The sequence below is a fragment of the Limanda limanda genome, chromosome 4 (genome assembly GCF_963576545.1).
Source record: "Limanda limanda chromosome 4, fLimLim1.1, whole genome shotgun sequence".
Taxonomy (NCBI): Eukaryota; Metazoa; Chordata; class Actinopteri; order Pleuronectiformes; family Pleuronectidae; genus Limanda; species Limanda limanda.
This window is the reverse complement of record NC_083639.1, coordinates 29,475,890-29,498,960: the sequence shown is the minus strand read 5'-3', so window position 1 is coordinate 29,498,960 and position 23,071 is coordinate 29,475,890. Positions and strand designations below refer to the sequence as shown.

At 41.7% G+C, this 23,071-nt stretch overlaps 1 protein-coding gene across 1 annotated transcript; it reads left to right on the top strand.

Moving 5' to 3' along the window:
- The first annotated feature begins 2,402 nt into the window (after nucleotides 1-2,402).
- Nucleotides 2,403-9,975, top strand: LOC132999941 (gastrula zinc finger protein XlCGF57.1-like). The gene is made up of 2 exons (XM_061069750.1): nucleotides 2,403-2,468; nucleotides 6,721-9,975. The coding sequence occupies exon 2, from the start codon at nucleotides 6,747-6,749 to the stop codon at nucleotides 8,229-8,231; it is 1,485 nt and encodes a 494-aa protein (XP_060925733.1). The 5' UTR covers nucleotides 2,403-2,468; nucleotides 6,721-6,746; the 3' UTR covers nucleotides 8,232-9,975.
- Nucleotides 9,976-23,071: the final 13,096 nt, after the last annotated feature.

The window sequence follows — 23,071 nt, the reverse complement described above, 5'->3', positions numbered from 1 at the left end:
AAGTGCTAATACATTTTTTTTTATTTAAATTTAAGTTTTCCTTTTTCCTGTCAACTAAGAACAGGCCAAGTGCTGGTACTAAAAATAAATTAAAAATCAAGTGTCCATTTTTCCTGTTAACAAAAATGACAGGGAAAGTAACAGCAATTAAAAACATCAACAAACCAAACTACAGTCTTCTTCTGACTAAATAATTGTGATTAAAAAAAGACATTTGTCAGGCAATGGGATAACATAACTTATTTAAACTCGTTAATAAAAGGAGTGAACCATATTTTTGTAATGGATTCTAGAATCCTGCACGCAGGTATATACGTTTATGTATAACATCTGACAGAGGCGAGTCCACATCGTCTCCGTTACGAAGTCACACGTGACTCCTCCTCACATGCACGTGTCCTGCTTCCATGGAGAGCAGGTCCGTCGCACACATACTGCAGGTAGTTTTTTTCGGGCTGTTAAGAGTGAAGTTCTCCCGAACTTTTTACTTTCTGGTACGCGATGCTGCTGGAGCGGAGGCCGCCATTGGTCCATGTTTTGACGCTATTGCACATGCGTGACTTTCAGAGATAGGAAGGAAGCGAGATGGCTCACTCCTCAGCTGCTTTCATCAGCACCGCCGGTAAAACAAAGTTTAGTTCAAGCGGCACGAAAAACACGCGCTATGACGTAACCAACAAATCATCGACGAGTAAATTCGTTGGCGACTATTCTTGTCATCGATTTTTGTCGACAACGTCGACTAATCGTTGCACCCCTACTGTAGGTACAATTTAACGAGACGTATAAGAATTCATACAAGAGAGAAATTATGGTTTGCAAAAAAATTTCATATAAATCTATCAGCAGCTATCGATATTATCCATATTCATAGTTCACTGTTGTAAAAAGAGAATTAAGAATCCCTCCACCTGTTTTTACCAGAGTTAAACAATTTTTTATGTTCCTAGAAAATACAACTCATTGAATAACATGAAAGATTTGTGTTGATATTTCTTGTTTCTACTGATTTATTCCACGTGTTGATAATCATATATTACGCTTGTTTCAGGACAAAAAGTAAAACTTGCGGTTTTGTCTCGCTCCAGATGCCATCTTGAGAAATCTCCCCTGGATGCTCCAGCTTCAAGCGCTCGTGCATCATGGTTGTGCTGCGGTGATCATTTTGGATTTTACAGAGTTTATAGAGAAACATGTTGTTTGGTCTCCGTCTAAAAAACTTTGACTCGACGCAGCCATCTTCCTTCCTCCTAATGACGTCATCACTAGAAGACCAGAAATTCACTTATGCAACATTTATGAAAGAACATTTGTAAAAGAAAACATTTATTATGAATATAATAAAGTTCGAAGTCCTTACCTGCAAGACATCGAGTCGCTGCTAGGAGTTTGTAGAGCTTGATTTGAGCGGTGGGTTCCTTGAGAAGATGAGCTGGAAGCTAGACCTTCGCGCTCCTCTTGTAGATTGGAAGAGAAGATGTGCTGGAGCAGTCTCTCCTTGGCAATGCAGGAAGGGAGGCTGGCCGCCTGTCTCTTCAGTGGGTTGAGGGAAAGGGAGTGAAGAGAGGGAGATCTTGGTCTTATATAGGCTCGGTGACCTCACAGGTCATGGGGCCAGAGTGACCAATAGGAGGTGAGCCTTGTGGCATTTCACACCTCTGTGTGAGGTCGACCGGAACAAAGGAACAGGCAGCATTCTGGGAGCCTGAGGTTTTTGGCTTTCACATAGTTCTACTGAATAAGGGGCCATGCTTGTTCTCAGGCTTTGACCACACATGTAGGCAGAAAAGGAGGCCTTTGGTTTCATTAAAACCATGTCCCAACACCAAATAAGGGCCCAGACCCTGTTTATCAAGGTCATAGCAGTGAGACACCGCCAAATAAGGGTTCCATCCTGTCAGGTAGACAGTATCACAGCAGTGAGACATCTGGTCAGGGGATTTCCACTACACTAGACACTGGTCAGTGGAATTTTCCTCCACAGTGACAATCAACTACCTCAACATCTCTGCTTCCTGAATGTGATAATTCAAAAATAACGGTCGACATGGTCGAGTTGGACCCAACTCAAGTTTTTAAAAACACTTCCGGAAACTCTGATATGATAAACATGTGTATTTGTGTTTCAGTTTGTTCTGCAGACGTACAGCCGCTGATGGTGAATAAAGAAGAGGTTCCCCCTGAGCAGCAGCAGTGGAGCCCCCTTGTGGACCAGGAGGACCAAAAGCCTCCCCACATTAAAGAGGAACAGGATGAACTGTGGACCAATCAGGATGGAGTGCAGCTTCAACAACTTGAGCAGGCTGATATCAAGTTCACATGGACTGCTGTCACTATAAAGAGTGAAGAAGATGAAGAGAAACCTGAGTTGTCTCAGCTTCATCAGAGTCAGACTGAGGAGAACAGAGCGGACTGTGGAGAACAAGAACCAGCCAGGAACTCAGGTCCTGATGGACATTTACAACAAGGTACTGAAAACAGTAAAGATGATTGGATGCAGACCAGGGAACCTCAGTCTGGTTTAAATACAAAAAATAGCAAACAGCCTCTAAGGGATATGAAATGTAAATCTGGTAAGAAAGCATTTGGTTGTTCTGAGTGTGGTAGAAGATTCAGACAAAACTGCGATCTAACTGAACATATGACGATTCATTCAGGAGAGAAACCGTTTAGTTGCCTCGAGTGTGGTAAAAGATTTAGACTAATGGGTAATATAATTGCATATGAGTATTAATATAAGAGAATGAATTTACTTGCTCTGTGTGGTTAAAGATTCAAGTTGTACGTTTGCAACAAAAAATGTATGAGGATTTGTCAGCAACGTTTCATATTATCCATATTCATAGTAAACTGTTGTAAATAGAGAATTTAGAATTCCCCCTTTCACCTGTTTTTATCAGAGTTAAACAATTTCTTTGTAGCTAGAAAAAATAACTCATTGATTAACATGGAAGTTTGTGTTGATATTTCTTGTTTCTACTGATTTGATTTATGCCATATATATTACATACACATATATACTTAATGTATTTTTCATAATCTCCTCCGTGTCTGGTAAAAAAAAGTCGCCTGAAATTAACAGCTGAATATTCATAAGAGAAGTCATACAGTAGAGAAACAATTTACTTGCTCCTAGGTTGGTAAAAAATTGAAACTAATGGGCAATCTGTGTATACGATGAGTCATACAGCAGATCATTTTTTTACTTGCTCTCAGTATGGTAAAAGATTTAACTGTAGGTACAATTTAAAGAGACGTATAAGGATTCATACAGGAGAGAAATTAATAATTTGCAAAAAAATTTTTTAGATAAATCTATCAGCAGCTATCCATATTCATAGTTCACTGTTGTAAAAAGAGAATTAAGAATCCCTCCACCTGTTTTTACCAGAGTTAAACATGTCTACTGATTTTTTCCTCATATAATACACACCTATACAGTGAAGGAAATAAGTATTTCGTCCCTTGCTTTTGAGGGGTGGCTGGAGGTGCAGTTGTTGGTGTAGAGCAGGGGTGCCCAATACGTAGATCGGGATCTACTGGTCGATCGAACGACTGGACAAGAGACAGTCACGTGGACGCTCCGGTGCCAGTACCCCCTCTTCTTTATTCTCCGCCGCTGCCGCCAATTTCAAGAGTAGCTCACAAGCCTATAACGTGTGGGCACACCTGATTTAAGGGGATAAGAGTAGAGGGGAGAGCACACAACCTTGTGGGGCTCCAGTGCTGATGGTCCGGGGCTCAGACAAGCTTGCCCAGCTTCATGCGCTGCTTCCTGTCTGTCAGCAAGTCATTGATCCGACTGCAATTGGGCTCAGGCACGCTCAGCTGTCTCAACTTGTCTCAGAGAAGAGCTGGGGCGTTGGTGTGGAATGCGGAGCTGAAGTCCACAAACAGGATCCTGGCGTAGGTGCCGGGGGAGTCGAGGTGCTTGAGGAGACTGCATTGAGTCCCATGTTGACTGCGTCGTCTACAGTCTTGTTTGCTCTGTAGGGAAACTGCATTGGGTCGAGGAGGTGGTTGGTTATGGTCTTGAGGTGAGTCAGCACCAGGCGCTCAAAGATCTTCATCACTATAGAGGTAGGGGCGACTGGTCTGTAGTCAGGGTTAGGGTTAGAACTGGTCCATTGTCTGTCAAATCTGCAGTAAACAACATTCATTCAGGTCGTTGGAAAGTTTAAGGTCTTCCACAGAGTGGTGTCAACGTGTTCGTTTATCCCAAATATGAGAAGAGCTGGTCTGGTCTAATTCAAGTATTTATTAAGAAGCAATGAAAAGTTAACAGCATGGCTATGGGCACTCATGCATCGCCTCGGCTAAATCAGTAGCACGGGGTAGTCAAAAGTTGCACCGCACAGACTGCGTTTGTAATCTTTTATAACAGTAGGTAGAACAGGATTGGTCAATTAAAAGGGGAAGTCCTCCTTTATGGTGCGCAGGCGTAGTACCATCATCCCGGGTTCGAATCAGGAAGTGACAAGGAGCTGTTCCCAGGTTAGGCCCTCCTTCGACCGTTGCTGGGAAAATGTTCATATCATGACAGTGCGGTTTTGTGTTTTGAGAAAAAGCCTTGAATCGGCTCATGCCTTGTGAGTCTTCAGTAAGCATGCTTAATCTAAAAAAAGTTATACATGAGAAAAAGTTAGAGTACAGTGTATTGAATGTCACAGATTCAAAGTTCCCACAACAGGCATTATCAGACAGGTGCAAGATTGAATAGTGATGTGACCTACACACATTTTAACCAACTTCAAGATTCACACCAAGCAGCAAAGGTTACTAAAAGTCACTGTGAGGGCCACATATTTCCCACATATTCCGCCCAAACTGCCCCCGCCCCCAACCCCTATACATACTGTATCTTGTTTAAAGTTGAGTTTCATTGCCATATTCACAGACACACACACATGGGTAAAATAGATTTCCAGTTTGAACATCGGCCAGGCTGTTGGAAGCAGTTCTAAAAATGTCCCAGTCAGTGTTGTCCAGGCAGACACGCAGCTCCTCCACAGCTTCTCTGCTGCTCCAGGTCTTGGATCTCAGCACAGCAGGTTTAGAAAGTTTGAGCTTCTGTCTGTAAGCCGGGATCAGATGAATAAGAGCGTGGTCGTATAGACCCAGAGCAGCGCAGGAAACTGCATGATATGCCTTGCTGATGGTGCTGTAGCAGTGGTCCAGAGTATTCTCCCCCTAGTTGGGCATTAAACTTATTAAAGTCCCCAGGACAATAACAGGGGAATACGTGTTCTCTCCTTCTCTCCACTCCGAGTATCTGATCAGCAAGTTGGCGTTGAGCCTCGCGCACGTCGGCTTGCGGTGGGATGTAAACTCCGGCCAGGATGAAAGAGCTGAATTCAGGGGGAGAGTAGAACGGTCTGCAGGTGATAAAGAAAGTTTCCAGGTCAAGGGAACAGGATTGTGAAATCACTTTCACGTCGCTGCACCAGCCCTGGTTTATATAAAAACAAATCCCTCCGCCTTCTGCCTTCCGTGAGAGGATGGGGTTGCAGTCCGCACGTAGCAGCTGAAAGCCGGTCAGCTGTGCGGCAGAGTCCGGTGTAGCTTCGGTCAGCCACGATTCCGTAAACCACAAAAACAGAAGAAAGGGAAAAGTCTCTATGTCCTTATGAGAAGGCGCAGCTCGTCCATCTTGTTGCACATTGAGCGGACATTGGAGAGGAGTATACTCGTTAGAGGTGGCCCCTCTGCGCTTTCCTCTCCGTCTCTGCCTCAGTCTCGCTGCGTGGCCGAGGACCAAGGCACCTTTGAGAAGTAAATCCACAAAATCCACGGAAGAGGCGAGAGAGTTGGGACATAAATCAGATGGTGTTGTGCCCCCTATGTTAAGCAGCTTGACTGCTATCCCAGTCTATTCCTTTTCCATTCCACTTGTTGATAATCATAATATATTACGCTTGTTTCAGGACAAAAAGTAAAACTTGCGGTTCTGTCTCGCTCCAGATGCCATCTTGAGAAATCTCCCCTGGATGCTCCAGCTTCAAGCGCTCGTGCATCACGGTTGTGCTGCTGTGATCATTTTGGATTTGCAGAGTTTACAGAGAAACATGTTGTTTGGTCTCCGTCTAAAAAACTCCCAAACTTTAGATGATTGTGGGCTATTTGTTTCCTGGCTTCAGTTTGATCTTTTGGTGAATCAAAGCTTTGACTCGACGCAGCCATCTTCCTTCCTCCTAATGACGTCATCACTAGAAGACCAGACAGATGTGAAGAGAGTTTGTGTTGATAAGAGCTGACGACGGTGTCGGGGTGATGTAAACATGATCACATGATCTATGCAGCAGAGTTAATACATCACTTCCTGTCTCTGTCTGCTGCTCCTCCGTCACCTGAATAATAAGGAGGATTTGATGCTGGTGTGAACGAGTCTGTGCAGAAAACCTGCTGCTGTGTTGTTCATGTGTGAAACACAAACTCTGGAGAAACTCTGGAGACAATTCTCTGGTTTTTACCCACAGGTCATAACTGAAAACAGCTTAACCAACTAACTAACCTCCACTCACCCTGCTCTGTTAGTGTCCTAATTTGTTCATTTGACCTCAAAATATAAAACTTTTTTTACTGGTCACTATGAACTACTTCAACATCTCTGCTTTCTGAGTGTGATCCTTCAAAATAGTATTAGACATTAAACGACACAACTCATGTTTTTAAAAACAATTCGGGAAACTGAAATGATAAACGTGTGTATTTGTGTTTCAGTGTGTCCTGCTGACGTACAGCAGCTGATGGTGAATAAAGAAGAGGTTCCCCCTGAGCAGCAGCAGTGGAGCCCCCTTGTGGACCAGGGGGACCAAAAGCCCCCCCACATTAAAGCGGAACAGGAGGAACCTTGGACCAATCAGGAGGGAGAACAACTTCAACAATTTGAGGAGGCTGATATCAAGTTCACATGGACTGCTGTCACTATGAAGAGTGAAGAAGATGAAGAGGAACCTGAGTTGTCACAGCTTCATCAGAGTCAGACTGAAGGGAACAGAGCCGACTGTGGAGAACAAGAACCAGCCAGGAACTCAGTTCCTGATGGACATTTACAACAAGGTACTGAGGCCAAGAATGAAGACAGTGAAGATGATTGGATGCAGACCAGGGAACCTCAGTCTGGTTTAAATACAAAAAATAGCAAACAGTCTCTAAATGATATGAAATGTAAAACTGGTAAGAAAGAATTTGGTTGTTCTGAGTGTGGTAAAAGATTCAAACGAAAGTGGGATCTAACTGAACATATGTGGGACCATACAGGAGAGAGACCATTTAGTTGCTCTGAGTGTGATCAAAGATTCAAACGAAAGAGCCATCTAACTCTACATATGAGGATTCATACAGGTGAGAAACCGTTTAGTTGCGCCGAGTGTGGTAAAAGACTCAGACGAAATTGCAATCTAACTGAACATATGAGGATTCATTCAGGAGCAAAACCGTTTAGTTGCTCTGAGTGTGGTAAAAGATTCAAACGAAAAGGCGAGCTAACTGTACATATGAGGACTCATACTGGAGAGAAACCGTTTTGTTGCTCCGAGTGTGGTAAAAGATTCAAACGAAAGTGGGATCTAACTGAACATACGTGGTACCATACAGGAGAGAGACCATTTAGTTGCTCTGAGTGTGATCAAAGATTCAAACAAAAGGGCGAGCTAACTGTACATATGAGGATTCATACAGGACATAAACTGTTTAGTTGCTCCGAGTGTGGTAAAAGATATCTTCAAAAGGGCCTACTAACTGTACATATGAGGACTCATACAGGAGAGACACCGTTTAGTTGCTCTGAGTGTGGTAGAAGATTCAAACGAAAGGGGGATCTAACTGAACATATGTGGGACCATACAGGAGAGAGACCATTTAGTTGCTCTGAGTGTGATCAAAGATTCAATCGAAAGGGCCATCTAACTCTACATATGAGGATTCATACAGGTGAGAAACCGTTTAGTTGCGCCGAGTGTGGTAAAAGACTCAGACGAAATTGCGATCTAACTGAACATATGAGGACTCATTCAGGAGCAAAACCGTTTAGTTGCTCTGAGTGTGATCAAAGATTCAAACGAAAGGGCGAGCTAACTGTACATATGAGGACTCATACAGGAGAGAAACCGTTTAGTTGCGCCGAGTGTGGTAAAGGATTTCTACAAAAGGGCCTACTAACTGTACATATGAGGACTCATACAGGTAGAAAGCATTTAGTTGCGCCTAGTGTGGTAAAAGATTTAGACTAATGGGTAATCTAACTGCATATGATTTAGCCTGGGTGCCAGACGACCTTAGCCCCGCCCACAACATTTGAGTTTCGGAAGTTCGGTCTGGCATTGCTCCGTTGGGGAGAAACTATGATCGAACAGAAGCTGTTCTGACCAATCAAATTGTCAGGGCGGGCTTTATACGATGATGGACAGATGATCTACAGTGGCGTAATCAATCACGTCACCAAACAGCGCTGCCTGCCGCTGGAGAGCTGAGATGTGTCGATGCTGCCATTGAGTCTGTTTCAGCAGACATCGACAGCGCATTCATTTTGAAACAGGAACAGAGGAACGCGATCAAGGCATTTGTAGAACGAAAAGATGTTTTTGCCGTCCTTCTACGGGATTCGGAAAAAGTTTTATTTATCAGCTGGCCCCGATGCTGCGGCCACACAAGCAGTCATATAAATAAAAAGAGTGGGGGGTGCTACGGTCCTCAGCACATATGAGACAAAAAAGACACATGTTGGGACGCTGTTGCAGTTAATGTTGGAGCAACAAGTAAGTGTATGCTTGAAAAAGACGATTAACTGCCGTTTTGACTCCTCGCTGGCCTCCTGCAGAGCCATGACAGCGGAGCTCCGGAAGCAGCTTGCCGGGGCTCTCACGAGCAGCCCTGGTCTCCAGCTGCTTCCTGGGGGCTTTGCCTCCGCTGGATATACGAGCGGCATTTGCAGCATTTCCATTGATTTATTTAGAGAGTGAATAAACTCGTGAAACAGACAACTGACAACAACTATGTGTCGCTTGACATACGTCACATACTACGTTGCTCTGATTGGTTGGAGGTCTATCCAATTGAGCGAAGAGAAATTCATTTTCCTGGTTCGGTTGAAACACGCCCCATAATCACAGCCCAATGGAGCAGTATCAGGCTTATATTCTGACTAGAATTATGAGAATGATAACGTCAGAATAAATATGAGTAGTAATATAGGGGAGAATGAATTGACTTGCTCTGTGTGGTTTTAGATTTTAGTTGCATCGTTTGCAACAATTGCAATTATTAGGATTTTTCAGCAGCCATTTATATTATCCATATTCATAGTTCACTTTTCTAAATAGAGAATTTCGAATTCCCCCTTTCACCTGTTTTTATCAGAGTTAAACGATATCTTTGTCCTTAGAAAAAATAACTCATTGAATAACCTGAAAGATTTGTGTTGATATTTCTTGTTTCTACTGATTTGATTTATGCCATATATATTACATACCCATATGTATTGAATGTATTTTTCATAATTTCCCCCTTGTCTGATAAAAAACTTGCCCGAAATTAAACAGACATTAGAGGATTCATACAGGAGAGAAATGAATCGTTTGCAACAAAATATTTGTATTGATCTATCAGCAGCTATCGCTATTATCCATATTCATAGTTCCACATTGTAAAAAGAGAATTAAGAATCCCTCCACCTGTTTTTATCAGTTAAACAATTTTATGTTCCTTCAAAACACAACTCATTGACTAACATGAAAGATTTGTGTTGATATTTTTTGTTTCTACTGATTTATGCCTCATAATACACAATACACACCTATACAGTGAAGGAAATAAGTATTTGATCTCTTACCGATTTTGTAAGTTTGACCACTGACTAATAATTGAACAGTTGATGATTGTAATGGTAGGTTTATTGTAACATTGACAGACAGAATATCAACAAAGAATATCAAGATCATATAACTCACATTATATAAAAGTTTGAATTGATTTGCATTTGATTGTGTTAAATATAAGTATTTGATCCACAGATTTTCTGAAAAAATGCATTTAAATCAGCGTAGTTCATAGTGAAGCCATATACATTAGTTACATCGAAAAACTTCTTAGAAAAAGAGCAAAAACACAGGCAACATCTGACAAGGCAATCTAGACGATTGTCTGTCTCCAGTCAGTCAACTGAGCCTCTCACTGAAAACACACAAAGGTTAATAAGTTAAACAAACTCCACGAAGTGAAGCTCCTCAGCGCGAAACTGCAAAGGTCAAAGATCACTGAATATTTAGACACCTGCTGATAATAAGCCCAGTATTACCTTAATTTTTGATCGGTTTTTGGTCTCCACCACCTCCTGAGGGCAAAATCTGGTTAGTTAGTAGTTCAAACTAAATATGAAAAAACTGACCGAGCTGACGTGTCGTCCAGTTATGATTGTTAATAAAGATGGACGACGCATGTCCACTTCCTCCTGCTGTATAAAAATGAGGTGAAAATATTCCGTGCTAAGGGACGTGTGTGACCTACACAGCAGCCACCAGGGGGCCACTTAAATGTGGTTTCACTTTTGGGAAATTGTCATGTAATCCATTCTTTTGTACAGTTGTACGTCACGTCATGTTTTGTTACTTTGCGTTTATTAAGGCTACTTTGCGTCACATTTTTTCACATGTTTGTAAATGTCTCTTTTTAATGTTTGAAATAAATAAAAATAAATCTAAAACTGTGAAGAACATATATGTGATTCACACGTGCAGAACAGGCGTCGTCTTGGTTGCTGGCAGTCGTCTTTGCCAGCAGATGTATAAGAACCCAGAAGTGATGATGACCGTGCAGACGGAGCCGATGATGACCAGCAGCACAAACAGCTTCCTGTAGTCGCTGCGTGTCTGACTGGGCCGGGACACACAGCGGCTGGTGGCACTGTAGCTCTGGATTCCCACCTGAGGAGGCAAACACGCAGATTCAGTTCCGCAATGTAAAATAATTAAAGTTTCCTGCAGTTGACTTACAACTAATAAACCAGCTTTTAGCCTGGTGAACTTTTGCTAAATATTTTTAAACTATCGCTCTTTCAGATCAGCTTCCTGCTCATATACAGAAATGGAAACTAAAGAGCTACGTCCTTTATTTATGCAGAAAAATCACCTCCTGTGTAGCTCTGGGCTGATCCCCTCACCTTTCTGATGATCATCGATACCCCACGAGGCGAGATCTCGTCTAGCTCCAGACCGAGGGCGATTCATAGTAATTTTGTGTTTCTTCCATTTCCGAAAAAGCGCACCAACATTTGTTTACTTCTCACCAAGCTGCTTGCCAATGGTCTTGTAGCCCATTCCAGCCTTGTGCAGGTCTAAGATCTTGTCCCTGGTGTCCTTAGACAGGTCTTTGGTCTTAACCCATGGTGGTGAGGTTAGAATCTGAGTGATTCTGATGAAGGTGTATGAGTTTGTATACATGTACAAATAAACATGTACAAATACACATTTATAGCCTTATTTTTATAGAGCTTAAATAAAGTCAATGGATAAATAGGTTCAATATATTTTAATCAATATTTTTATAAAAGTACATAGAACAAGAGAAAATACTCTATCAATAATGAAAGGAGTCATTATTAAATATGTATATATACATTATGTTCTTAATTTCTTTGCAGAGTAACGATGCAAACTACAATTGTGATTTACTCAAACCTGCGTTTGAAAATAAAAAGAGGAACCTGAACTCATGTTACACGGGAAGTTGAAGATGTCGTTTTCTCTTAAACATGACAAATTATACTGAAACTGACTAAACTAAACTACTTAATCACAATAATCAAAATGAAAAGAACAAAGATTAAATCCTGCAAACATAAGAAATCATCCACTATCCATGTCAAGGTTGAAGGGGCGAGAAATTACAAAACATCACATTTTCTCCACACTTTATTTCTCACATAAACTTATTACATTGACAACCAAAAGGGTGACACAACATGTGATACACATATAAACATATGTACAAAAAAAGATCGAAGAAATGAAAAGAAATGAAATACTTGCCATGAATGAATAAAAACTGAACAATATATCTTTTGAATAGCAGTAGATTCACACTAGGAAACTAACCAGCTTTTCTTTGTACAAAGGGTAATTTTGTTTTTATTTTTTCTTACAGCTGAATGCCCACTGACTTGCACTGGCACTGCTACTAAATGCAAAACTGTTAGAGGCTTTCAGGTTCTGGAAAGAAAAGCACTTGTTAAAACAGATGTAAAGGATCTGTTCACTGTTAAGTGGATTTCTAGCAAGAAGGCGACATCATTTGTCTTTCAAACCGACTCCTTCAGCAAATGAAAGAAGCAGACGTTGTCTGTGTTTTTATATTGAGGCCGCAGTGCTGAAAGCTACATGCTCGTATAATCTGTCTTCAAGTGCGTCCTACTGGTCTCTTGTGCTGTCAGAAACAGATCAAATATACTGCACGTTTAAGAAACTCTAATCCTGAGTCCTGGCTCGGTCCTGAATGCTCCGTGGATCCTACTGAGCTGAAAAAATGCATTTAAATCAGCGTAGTTAATTGTGAAGCCATATACATTAGTTACATTGAGAAAAGTCTTAGAAAAAGAGCAAAAACACGGGCAACATCTGAATTAAATGAGATTTAAATGTGAACAGCATGGAGACGGACTTTGCCAGCAGATGTATAAGAACCCAGAAGTGATGATGACCATGCAGACGGAGCCGATGATGACCAGCAGCACAAACAGCTTCCTGTAGTGGCTGCGTGTCTGACTGGGCCGGGACACACAGCGGCTGGTGGCACTGTAGCTCTGGATTCCCACCTGAGGAGGCAAACACGCAGATTCAGTTCCTCAATGTAAAATAATGAAAGTTTCCTGCAGTTGACTTACTACTAATAAACCAGTTTGTAGCGCTGGGATATTTTGCCAAATATTTTTAAATTGCTCTTTCAGATCAGCTTCCTGCAAATATTTAGAAATGGAAACTAAAGAGCTTTGTCCTTTATTTATGCAGAAAAATCCCATTGAGAAGATTTAAGCTCTAACATCTTGTACATAAATCAACAGGTAGGTATCACAGCGTGTTTCCTACGAGCAGAAACCTTATAATCTAAATCTGTACATGTAAACTGTGCAGTTATTTTACCTGAGAGACACAACACAAGAGTTACAACACAATCTACAAACAGAATGTATTTGAAACTCAGTGAAAGAAACAACTGAAAGAAGAAGAAATTTGAAAAGAAGCAAAAAAGGAATATGAATACATGTACAACTGTAAGATGTACACACAGTATATCATGCAGGTAGATAAACTGTACATGCTGGTGTTGTGCAATAGGAGTAGACTTGACGTTGGCTAATTATTAATAATCATGAAATATGATTATTAAAATAATAAAAATGATCTATCAAAAATAATTAAATTATTAATTGAAGATGATCAGTAATCAAATAACAATAAAACCACTAATCAGAAAATAGGAATTATCAATTAGAAAGTACAAGCTATCAATTAACAATGATAAGGTTATCAACCAAGAATAATGAAAATAATTAGTCAAAAACAATAAAATTATCAATTTAAGAATACTACTATCTATATTAATAATTGAAAAAGGGGGGCACCACCCTGGTTACAGGGACCAACGGAATCAAGCTATAAATATCAGTCTCATATGATATTGGTTAAATTAATAATCTTAATAGTTAATATTAATAAACAGTGAAGGCTTCTAAGTTCGAGCACAGGCAATCATAATCCAGCTGTGTTCACACACTTATGCACAAATAATCACAGACTACAGATACTTTAATTACAAAAGTATTTATTAAAAAGGGGAAATAAAGTTATAATGTTATTCAATGATTCGTCATTTTAACAAGCTCCGACATTTCAAAGATAAACACAGCAGCAGCACTTATCACAATTCAGAAAATACATGTAAACCTGCGGTCTACCTATGTATGTCTGTCTGTGTGTGTGTGTGTCTGTGTCAAAGTGTCTCTCTGTGTGTATGTGTCTATGTGTGTGTGTGTGAAATAAAGTTAGTGTTATTTAATGATTCATCATCTTAACAAACTCCCATATTTCAAAGATCACAACAGCAGCAGCATTTATCACAATTTAGAAAACACATGTATTCATCTATGTGTATCTGTGTGTGTGTGCGTCTGTCTGTGTCTATCAAAGTGTGTGTGTGTGTGTGTGTCTATCAAAGTGTGTGTGTGTGTGTGTGTGTGTGTGTGTGTGTGTGTGTGAGAGAGAGAGAAAAAGAAGAGGGGCGTGGCGATGACGCAGTCACATAGTGACGACACATCCAAGATGGAGGCCGACAATGTTAGGCTTAAAACTACAAAACAAAATGGCGGGTTCGTTATGAATTTAGAGCCAGAATTGAGGGCGGGTCTAGAGATGAATAACCTCCAATGGCCGCCGGACCACGTGTGAGGCACAAAGGAGGAGGTGGAACAAAGGATTCTTTGTTCTGGTTTAGCTTTGGCTTCAAAATGGCGGCCAGATGCGTTCAGGCCCTTTAAATGTAGATTTAACTATGTTACATGAACTGTATTATAAATACAGATCGGAACGGGTGTATAGGTCGGTTTAGAAGGAGAGAGAGAGAGAGAAACATGCAAGGAGAGTTCAAAGAAGCTCTTAAAACACGCCAGAGATAGATTAACAGTGATTTAACCACTCAGCCCTCAAGCGGACGTTGTGGGCTAAGTTTCTGATCGGTAAACTCACTGCAGACTAACACAGACGTTAACAGCGTGGCTGGAGGCTTTCCTCGCGGCGCTCAGACACTAACACAAAACCCGGAAATGAACCGGAAGTAGCGGCTCGTAGTAGCCGGTTAAACAATGAGACTCAGCGGTCTCGCAACAAATACAATCAAATATTAAACAATATGCTACGTATCTGCCCAGATTATCAAGTCTCTTACTGTACAACCCTCGCGATGTGCCTGCGCGTCTGCGCGAATGTGTCGGGGGCCAGTGAATCACGTGGTCTCTCTCACGAGCGGAGCTCCGGGCTCGGCCGCTGGACCGGAAAAGGAAGCAAATTCTTCTTGCTGCCTTGACGGAATGAAACTACGCCTTTCTTCTGTAACAGCGGAGAACGTGCTGGTTTACAGGAACGGAGTGAATTGTCTTTTACTCCTCAGCGGGATGAACGTCGCGCTTCTGCAGGGAACGGCTTTGTGGAAGCCGTTTGTGGATCGTGAAAAAAAAGAAAAAGTCTATGGAAGTGTCGGAGTCCGTCCAGCGGGGCACTTCCTGTTTCGGTCTTCAAGTTAAAACAGCAAAAAGTCCTATCAAGATAAAACTTCGACTAAAATATAAGAAGAAAATGAAACGACTTCAAATAAAATGATATTAAACAAACGTCTAATCGCCTCCTTAGTTACTGAGTCGTGTAGTTAGGCCCCTGGAGGGTCTGGAGACGACTTGAGCAGGGTGAAAAGAGACAGATTTTTGGGAGCACAGTTCTTTTGTAGCACCTGGGAGGTACCAGCCCCCCTGGAGGAGGGGTCAGGGGTCAGTGTTGCCTTCGGCCAATTGAAAGGTCAGAAGTCAAGTCTCAGGGAGTGGCTTACAGTGGGGTCCTTCACAGGACCCAGGAAGTGATCTGCTGCCACATGGAGATAAGGGCTCCATGCTGGATTTTTAAATGTAAGGGGTTTCCTGAGGTTGGTCTCACGGTTTTCGACTCATTTTTGAAACTCAGATCACTGGGGCCTCAGTCCCAACACTGGAGTGAGAGTAAAGAGTGTGCAGGTGCAAGTGACTGTCTGAATCCCTGAGTTCATTTTCATTAGCAAAAAAACACAGAGAAATACATGTGTATATATAGAATGTACTTTTCATTGTATATTCCATATTCACAAATCACAATTAGTCTCATAGGGCTTTAACAAGGTGTGACATCCTCTGCCCTTAACCCTCAACAAGAGTCAGGACAAACTACTAAAATAAACTGTGTGTGTGTGTATGTGCGTGCGTGCGTGTGCGTGTGTGTGTGTGGTGTGTGTGTGTGTGTGTGTATGTGTGTGTGTGTGTGTGTCTGTTTGTGTGTGTGTGTGTGTGTGTGTGTGTGTGTGTGTATGTGTGTGTGTGTGTGTGTGTGTGTGTGTGTGTGTGTGTGTGTGTGTGTGTGTGTGTGTGTGTAGATGTATGTGTGTGTGTGTCTGTTTGTGTGTGTGTGTGTGTGTACCGTGGCCAGATGCCACGTTCATCAGGAGCTGCTGGTGTGTGTGCTTGCTGAGGAAGATTACCCATGATCCCTCCGCTTGATCCCTTGAATGAGGAGCACCTTTTCATTCCAGGAACCTGGTCCTCAACCACTGCAGGATGAATATAGCTACTGGGGGCAGAGCATAGCCTGTATTGTCAGAAACCTGCCCATAGAACAACGACACGCAATAGTGCGTCAGGTGAACGACCTGATGCAATTTAACCCGCCCGACAATGTGTCGTATGCTGCAAATTACTATAATTTGTAAACATTTCAAGTACAGTGTATAGTTGTACTATTTTGCACTGTTTTTATATTACTTACTTTGCACCTTGGTTTTTATATCACTTCTTTGCACCGTGTTTGTTTGTAGTACTTCTTTTGCACCTTATTTTTTACACTTATTTTACACTTATTTGAAACTTGTTTGTTTATAGTACTTTGTTTGCTGTGTTATTATTTAGTTTTTTATTGTTGTTATATACATTTGTTAAAAATAAAACACTTAATTCAACAGTTGGGGATTTTCTTTGCATTTTTTAAATGGTTATCTACATGGCTAAATGTCAGCGTAAAAGGTCATCAGGTATGAAAGAATATGCTATTCGAGGCTTGAACAGGGCAATGACCAGGTCTATATGCATGCAAATAACTTTTGCCCCACCATCTTCTTGTGTCTGTAAACAAAAGGCCACTATCAGCTTGTAATTACTCTACCTCTGAGACACACAAAAGGCAGGAATGTATGAGTGTAACTGAATAGAACATGGTTGCACCACCATCACAAATAAGATACTACGTTCTGTATTTATATGCAACGTGCAATGCAATTCATTATTATGGTTTGTGACATACCTGGAAATGGACGCATGATGTTGTTGTGCAGGGGAAAGGCAGCATCAGCAACAATGACGTGGGGGGCATTGGTCCTGGTCCCGGGAAGAAGCACCGGTGGCGTGTGTGTGTGTGTGTGTATGTGTTTCTGTGTGTGTTTCTGTCTGTGTGTGTGTGTGTGTGTGTGTGTGCGCGTGTGTTTGTGTGCGTGTTTCCGTAGCGCCATAGCCATGCACACCTTTCAACACTTATGTTGAAACAACACACACCTATAATCCACTCATGCATACACACTCCACACTACGGACTTACTGACTTCCACTTCCCTACTTTTATTATAAGTTGAGCACTTGGATTGGTTTGGTTTGATTAAATACTTATTTTGATTGGGAAACTGTTGTCTCCCGTCTTTTTTGTTGCGTAGCCTGGCGCCCCTAGGCCAGGTGCGTAACAGTGGGAAGAAGCACCGGTGGCGGCAAGTTCAACCTGTTTTCAGCCAGCTGTGACCCGAATGCGCTCTCCTTAAAAATGCCACCGTCGCTCTCCCGTCCATACCCTCCGACGTCCACCATCGTGAAGCGATACCTGGCATCGCATGTTGCCATCAGGACAATCGAGTGAGCACCTTTATAATTAAAAAAGTCACTCCCGGCATGAGGTGGCGCCTTGATGGTTACATGCTTCCCGTCGAGGCTGCCAACGCAGTTTGGGAAGTTCCACAGCCGCCAAAAGTCCGCTGCTATTGCTGTCCACTGGCTGGTTGAGGGACAGGGTAGGTGTTCTGGCTGGAGAGCTGTCCACAACGCCTTGCAGACCTCGGACACAATGCTGGATACCGTGGAGGATGCCAGTCTGTAGCTCGCCGCTACAGCCTGTTGGTTAGCACCAGATGCTAAAAGTCGTAGCGCCACAGCGAGTCTCTGGGCAGCATCGAACGGCATGCTGTGTGTGCCCTGGTGCCGTATGTGTGGTTCCACGCGACGAAGAAGGTCGTCAAATCTGGCTGCTGACATACGGAAATACACAAAGTGCATTTCTTCGTCAAGATCCCTCAGAGGACATACAAGAGACGCATATTCTCCCGTCCTCGGCCTCGATTGATTTAGTGGACGTACAGACCACCTCCGTCTCCGTCTCCCCATCTGTTGTTGCTCACGTCTTATTAAATAAGTCAATACAAGAATCTCCTCTTCCAAGTCAATGAGCGCCAGCTCCATCAACATCCTCTGTCTGTTGGTTGCCATGGTTCAGTGTGTGGGAGGCAGGCTGACAGAGAAATATAAACACAAGTGGACTTCTTTTTCCTATAATTGGGGTAGGCTTCTCTGAGCTCGCCTTCCGTTGCGCCACCTATGGGTTTGGCGGTGAATTTTTTTCGACGTAAAGTGGTCGGAGAAGGTCGGAGAAGTAAATATCAAAAAGACTCTTGGACTTCTCATGAAAAAAACAGAAATGTAGAAATTTTTGCAAATTTATTAAAAAAGAAAAACTGAAATATCATATGGTCATAAGTATTCAGACCCTTTGTTCAGTATTGAGTAGAAGCCTTTTGAGCTAGTACAGCCATGAGTCTTCTTGGGAATGATGCAACAAGTTTTTCACACCTGGATTTGGGGATCCTCTGCCATTCTTCCTTGCAGATCCTCTCCAGTTCCTTCAGGTTGGATGGTGAACGTTGGTGGACGACTGGAGGGCTGCGGTGATAGTTGACTTTGAGGAACTTTCTCGCATCTCCCTACTGCATCTCTGGAGCTCAGCCACAGTGATCTTTGGGTTCTTCTTTACCTCTCTCACCAAGGCTCTTCTCCCACGATTGCTCAGTTTGGCTGGACGGCCAGGTCTAGGAAGAGTTCTGGTCGTCCCAAACTTCTTCCATTTAAGGATTATGGAGGCCACTGTGCTCTTAGGAACCTTGAGTGCTGCAGAAATTATTTTGTAACCTTGGCCAGATCTGTGCCTTGCCACAATTCTGTCTCTGAGCTCTTTGGGCAGTTCCTTCGACCTCATGATTCTCATTTGCTCTGACATGCACTGTGAGCTGTTAGGTCTTATATAGACAGGTGTGTGCCTTTCTTAATCAAGTCCAATCAGTTTAATTAAACACAGCTGGACTTCAATGAAGGAGTAGAACCATCTCAAGGAGGATCAGAAGAAATGGACAGCATGTGAGTTAAATATGAGTGTCACAGCAAAGGGTCTGAATACTTATGACCATGTGATATTTCAGTTTTTCTTTTTTAATAAATTTGCAAAAAAATTGTACATTTCTTTTTTTTTCCTGTCAAGATGGGGTGCTGAGTGTACATTAATGAGAAATAAAATGAACTTTTTTGATATTTGCAAATTGCTGCAATGAAACAAAGAGTGAAATATTTAAAGGGTGCTGAATACTTTCCGTACCCACTGTACATCTTGCATACAACACTGAGCTATTAAAGTAATTCACAGATTCATGTTTTTATTTTAAACATACATGTAGAAGAGACAGTGAATCCTCAAGCCATTTGTGGATGTAACACATACTCCCACATTAGTGAGATGTCGGACCCTGATGGGTAGCACACAACTTATCTAATCTTGGATGGATGGAGGTTGTCAGGCAGAGGGTCAAATCAGCCTCACAATATGTTTGATGCATTGTTAATGTGTATTGAAAGACATTTAAATTCGTGAAAAAAAAAAAAAAATTATAGAAATTTAAAAAAATTGACTAATCAACCAAAGATTTCGCGACCCCCCTGCAGTACCTCCGCGGACCCCCTAGGGGTCGTGGACCCCCATGTTGAAGACCTCTGCTTTAACACCTTGCAGCATCTCATCTCCTACCAGGATGAAACCCTGAGGGACTCCGCTCTCGTACTTCGGCGGAATAGTTACACTCCCTTGTCCAGTCACGACCAGGTCAAGCGTCCCAGGCTCTACAGTGCAGGCAACCCAGTGTCAGTGACGTTTCCTCTCTCTTCAAGGAGTCCCTGTGTGAAGGAATCGACTTTGACAGCTCAGAGGAAACTAGTGGCTGTGTCCGCTTCTGAGTGAAGATGAAAAGTCTTGTTCTTCACGGCACAAATTAAAGTTTGGATTCGATCATGACTGAAGATGGATAGAAGTATTTTTGAACTACAGTTTTTGGAAATCGTGGTCAGAGGAGATTGAAGTCAAAGAAGAGTTTGTGTTTTAAAAGCAGGCAACTTGGACACAGGGTCATTTTTGTTTCTTTATTCTGCATGCTGAGGCTTTGACCTGGAGGCCTTATCATTAGTATCATAAACTCTTCTGCATGTGCACTACAAGAAATCTATCAACAAAACAACACAACACAGTGTTTTACACAACTGGCAACTAATCCTTATTGTACTGTAAATAACACAAAGCCATACTGATCATTACATACACTGAGTATCAGCTCCTCTATTCTTCTCAATACAAGAACATTATTACGATAAAGATCTATTTCTACATTTGCAAACAGATCATGTTATAAAGTAGATGCTGTAAAAACTTTTTATAATATAAATCCGCTCATCTTATAGACAGACATTTGCACTTGTGATTGTTATCTGAAGCCATCGTGTGTTGTCTCATCTTATAGATTTGAGAGATTGTACTGAACAGGGTTCTGAAGGAAGATTCAAATGCTGTATAAAGATTTATCCCTCTTGTTATAGAAGCATTGTTAGAAAATACTTCACATTACTTGACATATTGTCCCGGCAGTAGGTAACAGATTGAACTTTCTGTCTCGAGCTGCTGTTCACAATGTTTTTAATGTGTCTCAATCAGCTCTTAATGATACATATTCATTATGTGTTCTTTGAAGGGATTTGTAGGTATTATTGCTATTTTGTTGAGATACTTTTGTTCATGTTATCAAACAAAGAATTTGCTTTATTTGCTTCTTGCAATCATTAATTTTCTTCTTAACTTTTCCTCAACATCAGTCTTTTTATTTACTAATGCAGAGCTTCATTTGATGACTGTGTAATGTTTGATCATTGATAAGTTATTGCCGTGCTCCAATCAGCCTCCTTATGCCTTTTTAGCAGACGATAAAAGTGAGTTTCAATGAGTCTTGTTTTGGCTCAAAGAAATATCAGAGACAAATGAATCTGTGCATTCAACTGTTAATAATCATTTTACTTTCTTGTATTGTCCCTTGTTATATGAAAAACGTTGTCCATATTATTAAAGACCTTCAAGGCCCTTAATGATATGGCACCTCTTTACCTTAAAGAGATGTTAGTTCCATATCAACCTACTAGAGCACTCCGATCCCAGAACTCAGGTTTACTTGTTGTCCCTAAAGTCTCTAAAAGTAGAGTAGGAGCCAGAGCTTTTAGCCATCAAGCCCCACTGCTGTGGAATAATCTCTCACTTTCAGTTAGGGAGGCAGACACGCTCTGTTCGTTTAAAAGTAGACTCAAAACCTTCCTTTTTTATAAAGCTTATAGTTAGAGCTAATTTGTGCGATGTTCCAAATTTGATTAAATGGCAAAAACCCCTGATGATGCTAAGACGCACAGGGAATTTATGACACAAGACACACGGAGCTTCTCTTTCCTGCTTCTCCTTCCTTTTCTCCATATTTATCACATCAAGATAATTCTTATCTGATCAGTACATGTTACTAACTTGACCCCTTTTCCCGGAGTTTCTGTGCCTTAGCGCCCGCGGATGCAGGGCCACAGCTGTGGCCGCACCATGGATTATGATTGTGGATCGCGTGTCGGAGGTCGCAATGGTGGATCCAGTTCGGTGGATTCTGTATCGTGCCAGCTGATCGTCGTTGTAATGGAGGATCCTTTGTCGCGTTGGCATCGGATGATGAGGGACCACGACCGAGGCGGCAGCTGATAATGGATTCTAACTGGCGGCGGTGGACAATGACTGTGGATTATAGTGGATCCCATCCTGATGCTGGATCGTGGTCTTGCTGCTGGCCAGAGACTGTGATTGCAGCGGGACTGCCTGACACATAGTATTGAAAAATGTTTAGCCTAATGGATGCTGCTAAAAATCCTGATGATGTTTTCTTACACCTGACATCTATTGCACTTCTGTCCGTCCTGAGAGAGGTATCCCTCACATGTGGCTCTCTCTGAGGTTTCTACATATTTTTACCTGTGAAAAGGGTTTTTAGTAGTTTTTCCTGACTCTTGTTGAGGGTTAAGGACAGAGGATGTCACACAATGTTAAAGCCCCATGAGACGAATTGTTATTTGTGAATGTGGGCTATACAAATAAAACTTGATTGATTGATTGATTGATTGAAAGAACTAAATGAAATTAGATTTCGTGGCTAATTTGCTATGTTTTACCTTGTTTTATCAGCACAAGGCCCAAAGTGTCACGGAATGGAGAGGTTGAATGGAGAAGCTAAATGACTCAGCAGGTTGAATAGCAAATAGGAAAAAGGGAAAGTAATTCATTAATTCATTCAGTTGCCTATTTCTCTTATTCAGATTCATTATCAATTGGAGTTTTAGATCACCCCCCCAATTAAGGGCAATTAGCACTATGTGGCTGTGGAGTTAGACAGCTCATTGACTTTCTGTTGACTGGGAGAACATATTAAAAGAAGCATTTATGTTTTTTTTAATAATCCGAGAAATAGAAAATATTGAAATAAATAAGACAGGCAAACCTGATGTGACCACTGATACATAATCCTCAGATAAACAGAAACCACCACTGCTCAGTTTCTTTTCATAGATGTCTTGAAAATAAGATATTTCATCATTATTATCATTCTCCTAGAGTTGCAACTACAAATTAAGGGAACACATTGTTTCATCAACAAAGGCACTGGAAAAGGAACACTGAGCTGAGCTTTACTCTTCTTGAAGCTGTGCCTAACAAAACACACCAGACGGCACCAAGTTAATACTTATTTCAAACTTTTGTAAACCGTAAATCAAATACAACGAGACTCCTGGAAGGCGTTGACATTGACCGATCTATCATGACCAGAAAAACAAAAAAGTCTCAATTGCCGAGTTCCGACTTCACGTCAAACG

Coding starts and splice junctions, on each gene's coding strand:
- LOC132999941 (XM_061069750.1), top strand. CDS start 6,747: ATGGTGAATAAAGAAGAGGTTCCCCCTGAGCAGCAGCAGTGGAGCCCC.